The sequence below is a fragment of the Uloborus diversus genome, chromosome 2 (assembly GCF_026930045.1).
Source record: "Uloborus diversus isolate 005 chromosome 2, Udiv.v.3.1, whole genome shotgun sequence".
NCBI classification, from domain to species: domain Eukaryota; kingdom Metazoa; phylum Arthropoda; class Arachnida; order Araneae; family Uloboridae; genus Uloborus; species Uloborus diversus.
The window spans coordinates 216,249,195-216,259,022 of record NC_072732.1 but is presented as its reverse complement, the minus strand read 5'-3'; the positions used below and the strand labels follow the sequence as shown (position 1 = coordinate 216,259,022).

General features: G+C 34.0%; 1 protein-coding gene across 1 annotated transcript; it reads right to left on the bottom strand.

Moving 5' to 3' along the window:
- Window positions 1–6,018: 6,018 nt before the first annotated feature.
- LOC129216803 (uncharacterized) lies at window positions 6,019–9,183 on the bottom strand. The gene has a single exon (XM_054851020.1). It carries the CDS (start codon window positions 9,181–9,183, stop codon window positions 6,019–6,021), a length of 3,165 nt encoding a protein of 1,054 aa, XP_054706995.1.
- Between the last annotated feature and the right edge of the window lie 645 nt (window positions 9,184–9,828).

The following is a 9,828-nucleotide window of genomic DNA, read 5'->3' as shown; positions in this document are numbered from 1 at the left end:
TGCCAGTAGTTTGTTTTAAAAATTGTCAATCTACAATAGTTTTTGTTCATTGTAGTTACAGTGTATTATATGAAGAACATGAATTTAAAAAAGAAATTACACAAGTTTTAAAATAAAATGGTATATTTTTAATAAAGTTATTCTTTCTTAATGTACAATTTAAAAAAAGAACTTTGTATAACATCATAATGTAAAACTTTTATGCCAAAAATGTAAAAAAATTCAGTTTTTTTTCAATTAAATATTACTTTTAATAACATTCCTTTGTGTTATAAATGAAATTGAAATTTGTCATCTTGGTAGTGTTGTGAAATTATTTTCCCAACTCTATCAACTGTTACACATAAGAAGATTTACAAAATTCTCAAGAAATTATTGTTGCCACCGTGGCGTTGCATAAATTGCACAGATTTCATTTATTGAGAAGTGAACTAAATTTCAGACTGAATTGTTTTGAATATAGTACTTAAAATTTAAAATGAAAAAGATAAGAGCAAGCAAAATCATTTTAGAATTTCATTGCAATTGAAACTACAATGGAGGATGACATGAACATGTGGGATAGAAAGGAACCAAAGTAAATTTTTTCTTTAGCTGATGCTAATATAGTTGAAGAAAAACAACAAATAAAGAAGAAACTAAATATTTACAAAATAATTTGCAACTATTGCATTACGCTTGGCCATGCCTGCATGATGTGTATTATGATTTACAGGTCCATCCTGAACACCAGGTGTGAAATTACCTTCATCATAACTGTCACCTAGTATGATTGCAATATTATGCAACACCGCTGTGGCAACAATAATTGTTTGAGAATTCTGTAACTGACATCGCATTGATTCCGCAATACATGCACATCTTTTCTTCCAAACACCATATTGCCTCTCCACAACATTTCTGGCCAAAATCTGTGCTTCGTTGTACCTAAAGAAGTAAAACAATATAAAATTTAAAACATAAAACAAAGCTATGTACTTAAACATCCTTACAAGGGCGATATTAATCTTGACAGCAAGAAGAGGGTATTTTTGGCACATTACTTTATCCGCATAAATTGTCTGAATTCCATGTAACATGAAAAAAAAAAACAATATGACATGGAAAAGATGTATGGGAGCTTTGCTATGAAGCGAATTAAATCCTGATGTGTTACACCAAACAGTTGGAAAGATCCTAGTTTAGCATACATGCTTATATTCTTGATGCTTATAACCTTCAGTAAATGATTCGTCATTATCTAAAGTGATCAGACATGTGTTCTGCTCTTCTGTAAGATTCCAAATAAATAAATAAACACGGTATTTCAATCTTTTTGTTGAAAAATCTGGTAAGATCTGAAATTCTTCAGTTCAGTGACACAGTAAAAAAAAAAAAAAAAAAAAAAAACATAGCTACTTCCTCCCACTCTATCAATGTCCTAGTTTTTTGTTTAAAAAATGTGGCCATTATAAAGTTGCACTTTTTTCAACATTTTTGAACCCCTCCCACTTATGACATATAATTTCACACTTCACCGTACCCTCTCCCCTCCACTTGTTACTTCACACTATTTTTCATAACCATGTTATAAAATATGGATGATGTCACAGTTCTTCCCCTCCCCCAGCAGAAACTCAAAATTTCAAGAATCCTCCTCTAAAGCATGACACATTATTTGTAAACAGCCTATAATATAAACAGTCACGCACATATATGTACCGTTTTGCCCATTTAAATAAAAGTTTTGTTGTAAAAAGTTAGCACATACATAATACAGGATGGAGGAAAATAATTAAAGCTATTAAGTTATAGTCATGAACTAAATACAAAGGGCACGACTGTTAGGGAGGCTCCTAACTTTTTTTTTTGGGAGGGGGAAAATTTTCATTCCTCAGCTGTATCTAATGAGAAGAGTCATAAATCATCATCATAAAAAAAAAAAAATTAAGTTTTACTTTTGTAATGCTGTCTGCAAATTAGTACAATAAGGAATTTTTTTTAATTTTTCTTGTTAATTATTCTGTTTTCCTGAGGAGTCATGCCTCACACATTGGAAACCACTGCATTAGCACTGAGCATAGTGGTGCTAGAAACAAAATATTTCTATAGCTTGAACTTTAAAACTGACAGAAAGAACCGCATAAAATTACCTTTTCTCGCTATCAGTAGCTGGAGCTGAAAATGGAGTCATCAGGTATGAACGAAGCGGATAACCAAGATCACCTAACACATGGTATCTGTTAGGGACTTCAGTTTCGAGATGTGCGCGCAAATAAGAATGGTCGAATATCGTACTGTCATGTGTACTGCCAGGCCATCGCACTACAAGGTTCCTTATTAACAGGTCTGCATCGCTGACAGTTTGGACATTCAAGGAAAACTTCCCTCTCCTACTTCTATAAGTTTCAGCTCGTTTTCCTCCTGGGCTTTTAATTCTTATCAACGTGCAGTCTAGTGCACCAATCACTGATGGAAAGCCAAATTTTTCAAAAAATTTTTGGCTGACCTGAAAGAATGACAGGAAGTAAATTAGCATATTACATTAAATATGTAATTTCAAAACAATCATACAGAGCTATTTCAAGGACCAAAATATCCAGTTTTTTCATCAAATACTTCTTAAAATAATTAAAACAATCTGTACTTTTTCAACTAAACATCAAAGAGAAAAAAAAATGTTTTTATACTATCTGACAATTAAGACTATTGAATTCTATTTTTGTCCCATCATTGTAAAAAACTAAAATTATGATAAAACAAACTAAATTAAGCAAAAAAAAAAAAAAATTTAAATGTTGCCTAAAATATGAATTAAAATAAATTGAATAATTCGATTTATTGAGCAATTGCTTATTGTTCTCTGACTGTTTTGAATTCCTAACATTTTATTTCCCCCCGCCTCCCTCTGCAGCACCACTGTCGACCCGCCCCTCCCGATGCAGCTCCTCTAGCAAAAACCGGCTCCAGGTTGTGTCTTTATCCTACACGCACACGAATACTCACACGCCTGCACACACACACATACCCACACACTCATGCCTGCACACAGTCACAAGCACACACACACTCACGCCTAGACACAAACACACACGCCTACATACACACACATACTCGTAATTGAGGAAAACATAATTTGAATTCAAAGTGCAAAATTCAAATTAATTATTAAGCAATCACGATTGCTTATTGTTCTTATTTGACTGTCCGTGACGTTACTCTGATTTTATTTTCCCCCGCCTCCCTCTGCAGCACCACCGTCGACTGTCCCCTCTCGATGCTGCTCCACTAGTGAAAACAGTCTCCAGGTTGCATCCACATCCAAAATACACACACACATGCCTGCACACAGACACAAACACACACGCAAACATACACACACCCATACACTTATGCCTGTATACAGATACAAACACACACGCATACATACACAAACCTATACACACACACTCATGCCTAGACAAACACACACGCTTACATACACACACTCGTGATTGCGAAAACATAATTTGAATTCAACAAGCCAAAATTCAAATTTCTTTTTTTTTTTGCTGTTATTGCTACAAAACAGATCAGATTTTCTTTCTGATAATATAAGTTTTGTTCTTAGCAAAGAAAGTTTTCTTGTTCTGCATAGTAGATTTAATTTGAGACACGTAAATGAATTAAGTTGTATCGTTAAATAGCAAGTCTAATTTCGGATCAGTGAGACAGCTGTATGCTTTGCTTCTCAGACTTATTTCTATGTTTTAATGTATAATAGCTATAATTTGCTGGGGTGAAAAAAATATATTTAGTAGGTAAGTATTAGAGACATACCGAGTGCTCGGTAACTACTCGGTACTCGGCCAAATTTTGATCAGATACTCGGCCAATACCGAGTAGTTGCAAAAAATTGAATATTGTCCAAGACGGATATAAAAATTTATAAAAAGCTCAAGCATATATAATATTCTGCTATCATTTACAATTCAAGTTTACAAGTCAAATTTAAATTTTGGGAATAACGAAGTCTGAAATGCTTCAATGGAATAAATCCTTATTTTGTCCCCAAAGTTAATAAAATTTATTTATTAAAAATTGTGCAAAAAAGGAAAGTACAGAAAATATAGAATTTTTATAATGGATTTTTGCTACAAACCAAAAATAGTTATAAGAAATATAAAAATACCTTTGCTCTTAAAAAATAAAAGGAAATAAAACAGCGTTAAAAGCACAGTGCAGGAACACTGCAGACACGTGTTTTGGCGTTACAAGGAATTCCTTTTTCAATGCACAAAATGCGAGCTCGTGGATTTAAAGGCATCCGACAAAAGTCGGATTTTTTTGTCGAATGTCTTTACATTCTTTAGCTCTGATTTTATGCACTGCAAAAGACGTTCCTTATAATGCAGAAACACGTGTCTGCAATGTTCCTGCACATTTGTTTTATTTGCTTTTAAAAATTATTTATGTTTGGTGGACTAGAACTGTAATAGATTGGTATAATTTGTTTCAATTCCAACTTGATTAATCATATCTTTATTTATTTTTAATTTTAAAAATAATTTTTTTTGTAAAATTTTTGACATATCATATATGTATGTATATGTCAATATGTATATAAATGACTTTGTATTTATAAATATATATATATATATATATACATACAAAGTTTTTTAAATAATGCGTAATTAAATTTCACCTGGAATTTAGTTTTAAAAACTATTAGACTACTATTCCAATAAGTTCAAAATTCATCACATGTGTGTCGGTGGTTTTCTTAAAACGTAATTGGTACTCGTTAACTCAGCCGAATAGTGAAAGGCCGAGTACTACTCGGTATACGTCTAGTATCAAACCTGTTTTACACTGAGAAAATCAACCTGCACAGAATTCAATATTATAACATATGCCCTATTAATAGGGCATAGGCTATAGTAATAAAAATAATAAAAAAAATTTTAAAAACATGCTTTTCTTTTTTTCATTCAAAAAAATGAACTAAAAAGTGGAAAATAATTTTCTTTTATCACAAAAAATTTATCCTATATAACACATAAGTTAACATCAGACCTATTGTATTACGATACATTGAAATTATCATTTAAATTTCTGACTAAAAAGAAAAGCGTGGGCGCCGTATAACCCGTTTTATACTAATGAAAATTAAAAATTTAACATCATACACATGGAAAAGCAATTATTTACCAGATGAATTAAATTTAAAGAAATAAATTGGTATGCATTAATTTATTATATTAGACTTAAGAAAATTAGAATAGAATTATAAAAAAATCGCATTAAAAATTAAAACATAAACATTGAATTGAAGATTAAATCATTAAGATGGATCAAGATTCATATAAAACTACAATAAAAATATTAAGAGTGTTATAAATACACACACCAGCATTATAATAAATTACTAAATTAATTTTTATTATATTACGGCTCTGAAGTATCATAAGTGTAAATTTTTTACTAATTTTTAATGTCTGATTTTAAAAAAATGTTTCCACTTGTAAAGAGAACCTTATTGCAAGGTACAGTGGTTATTGACACGTAAGTTTAGTAATATGAACAATAAATAGTAGTCGATTGAAAATTGAATTTTAATGTTCGCATATACTTATTAATTATCCTTATAAGATAATCAAAAATATTTTCAATAACTTTATGATAAGGCGCCCACGCTTTTCTTTTGAGTCAGAAATTTAAATGATAATTTCAATGTATCGTAATACAATAGGTCTGATGTTAACTTATGTGTTATATAGGATAAATTTTTTGTGATAAAAGAAAATTATTTTCCACTTTTTAGTTAATTTTTTTGAATGAAAAAAAGAAAAGCATGTTTTTAAAATTTTTTTTATTATTTTTATTTTCTACTTTTTAGTTTTAATTACAAAATACCAATATTTCTAGTATATCACATCACTAGACACATGCAAAATGCTACTTTTTCCACACCACTTGAGAGGTAAATAGTCAGAAACGTTTTTTTTTTTTTTTTTTTAAATTGTGGTTTGCCCAGTAGGTCTAGTCCACATTGAAAATTCAAGCATTTTTGACAGTACTATTTCGTATTCTTTCATCATTTTCACTGTACCTCCGCATTCTCTCCATTTCCACAAGAGCATCATTATTGCAAGGCTTCTTGCCAGTTAATTTTGTGCAGTCGAGCTCTTCTATCCGGAGTCCAGCAAGAGATCTTACTCTGCTCAAGCTTACGTACGCTTGTCCTTCAGCAAATAGTTTATTTCCAAGATAGACAACTGCATAGTCCACAGTACTTCCCTGCATTTTATGTACAGTTGAAGCCCACGACAAAATCAACGGCAACATTCGCCTTTCGGCAGTTCCATAACTGTATAAAGCTGGAAATTGAATGGATTTCGGCTCGATTTTGTGTATGCCGTCTTTACCGAAATTGATGAGAACAGATGGGATGTCCTCGGCATACACTTGAGCTCTGCGAAAATATGGCCAAACAATCTCTTTTACAAATCCTATAGCTCCATTAACAAGACCTTTGGTGACGTCAATATTGGCTCTTAACATAACCTTAGCTCCTACGAAAATTTCTAATTCTCGCGGTAAACCTCCGGTCTTGTTAATGTCTTTTGAAATGATGCTATCGATACTTGTATTTTCGTTGAGTTTTTTTGTTGCATCGATTAGTTGATCTTGGGCACGAATTTTGTAGATACTAGTATTTTTGCTCCTGAAATACTGGAGAACTCGATTGTTATGTTCATCTACCTGCTTGTTAGTTGGGTAGATTCTTAAGGCTCTTTCAATGGAAAACTCTCCATCCATATCAGAACTTTCTCTCTCAAGTAAAACAGCCATATGCTGTGCCGAGAGTTCACCAATTCTAAGAGCATTTAAGAGGTCAACGAACAACATGTCTCCTTGCTGTCTCATATTGTCCACCAATTCTACCAAAGAAAAAAGTTTCCATAAGTCAGTAGCAGGAATCATGTGCTCGGGCTGTTGGAATATTTGTCTTCCTCTCACAGGTGGAAGCTGCATTAGATCACCAAATACTAGAATGTTAAGGCCTCCAAAAAAATTGTCAGTGTTCTTTAATTGCCTCAAACGCGAGTCAATCATGCATAGCATCTCGTACGGTACCATGGATATTTCATCAATGAAGAAGAATTCAATGTCTGTCCAAAGTCGACGCATAGTTTGGAGACATATTCCAGTTAGTAAAGGCATTTCCACAATACGACCATCTTTTTGAACTGGTAATTTCAACGAGTTGTGTAATGTGGATCCTCCAACCAATCGTGCAGCTACACCTGTTAAAGCACATACTTTGACTACTGGCTTGGCGTAACATCGGTTGACTTGATTTTTCAGTAGATTGAAAAGAAATGTTTTTCCAGTGCCAGCTTGGCCAGTGATGAAAAGTCTTTCTCGGTGTTGGCTGCCACCCAATTGGTCTTGAATACTTGATGTAATGTACTTGAATATGTCTTTTTGACGCAAGTTCATTGCTTGGACTGCATTTTGAAATTGAATGTCGTCCATTATTTGTTGTTCCAAAACTTCTTCGTCAACGTCTTCCTGCAATTCAAGCGGTTCTGCATCGAGTATTTCGAATGCGTGAGCTTGGTTAAAGGCATTCTCCAGTTGTCTATCTCGTTCTCGATATTCTTCCATTTGCTCGCTGTTTCTTTTTAAAGCCTCTTCTCGAGCAAGAAAGGCTTCTTTTGAAGAATTAAATCCTTCAAGTAGTTCTTGCTCCGAGCGGTAGGGCATGTATTGCAGAAGAAGACTATAGTAAAAATTCTCCGGATCAGTGGAGGCAACGAAGTATGGAACTCTTACAACAGCAGTTACATTTCTTATTTCTATTTTACAATTGTCCATCAAAGTAATCAATTCTTTTTTTTTTCTCTTATGGGGAACATTATCATTATAAACGTCAATGTCAATACTCTCCTCAACAAATTCTTTGCTTTGTGGTTTCGCGTAATATGGTTTAAATTTCATGGCGAATTCCATCAAGGTCATGTTCGCAAAGTTGAAATTTTGATGCTCCAGAGGTCTTTTTTCGTATCTATCAAAGATGTTTGCGCACAGTCCGGTGTTATCTCCCGCTTCGTTGAATTTTAATACTCTGTATCTTTGCTCGGGTTTTCTGGTGTTGAGGAAAACACATTGTCTTGAACTGTCTCGTAAATTTAAATGGCAGAGTCTAAAAACACACTCGCATGCCGAAACTTGTCGCTCACTCATTAGACGCATACATATTTTGAAAAGTTTGCGAGAAATATTTGTCTCATCTCGGCGGATTTGTTGAATCGCCTGTGCAATGCTGGAATTTAACTGTGTGGGTTCGGACTTGGATATGTACTTAGCGACGTAATATGCTATAGATTCATTGGAGCCACATGGTTGAATATCCATGTTGCCCTTCCATATCAAAAGAAGTGACTTATTATAGTTATTCACATAACTCTCTTTGGGTCGGCGTTTCAAGAGGCAAATTCTTCCACCGTTACGAATGAACTCATCTGATGTATGAGCGATGATGCGTGTTTCAGTGCAAACTTTTCTGGGAAAGTTGAATCGGCAGGTATCAGAGTTATTTTTCTCACACGTATGCGTATGATGATGTATTTGGCACTTTTTGACGATCTCATAAAGTTCATCGTCAACGGGGGGTAATTCACAGGTCAGAACTTCGTCAAGTTTTAGGATTCCTTCAGGTGTTTCGAACGAAGGATGATTTTCAATCCAAATAATCATGTGCAGATGGGGACTGCCACGATTTTGGAACTCAACGCGCCACCAGAAGTCATTTACTTTGCCACCCAGGATTTTATTGTTGCGGAGGATTAACTTCATGAGAGCATTTACTCTGACCATAAAATGACGACTAACAATCACTGGATATTGTTCTATAAGGCGCTGTGTCGATATAATGTCCAAGTCATTTGGATCTTCGTCGGAGCGATCGTCGACAATCAACAACGCCTTTTTCATGTCAGTCCAATGCAAATCATTACAGCTGAAGGTGACAAAGTAAGTTGGTGGCCCCAGACATTTAATCTGGGCTACGAGTTCATTTAAAGCCCCTCTCCAATAGGCTGCAGAACCTCTCAAATTTCTTAAATACAAATGAACGTCTTCGATCATGCCATCTTGTCCATGAATTTTTTTAGTACAAGCAGATATGGTAGATTTAACTCGTTCATATTCGAACATCGATAAAGCATAAAAGAGATAATCATTGCTTTGAAATCGTAAATCATTGCCTAGAATTCGGCTTTGAAAGTAATCTAATGCAGTGATACTGACTGCTCTTGATGTTTTAAAGCCATTTATGCCGTACGGAAACAAGAAAAACCAAGCTAACTCTTCAGCTTTCATTTCATGTCCGATATTAACAATGTTATCACGAGTCTTTCTTCTGATTTCATTGATATTTTCGTTCAACTCGAGTTCATCTTCAACATCTGGTTGAGCACAGTCTATCGGTGCCATTACAGATGTTTGAAGCACCAGTGGACAGGAAGGTACTTGAGTTTGAGGTTGAATGGAGTTGTGCAATTGTGGATGATTTGCTTCTTCAGCCAAAATATTTTGATTTTCTACTGATTCATCAAAAATTACTTTGATATAGTCAATTGTAAATTGCACGTTACGAGATCCAGTCGCTCTTTTGCAAATACGTACAAGTTCTTGTAGTGTACGTGACTGAATCACACATGCTCTTCCTGATTCATCTCTGGCACTTGCACCTTTTGGTCCACATGAATGCGAATCTGTAAAGTGTACATATTGTTGTAGTACATGACACCATACGACTTTCCCGATGAAATTAAAATACCCGCTGTATAATTTTGGAAT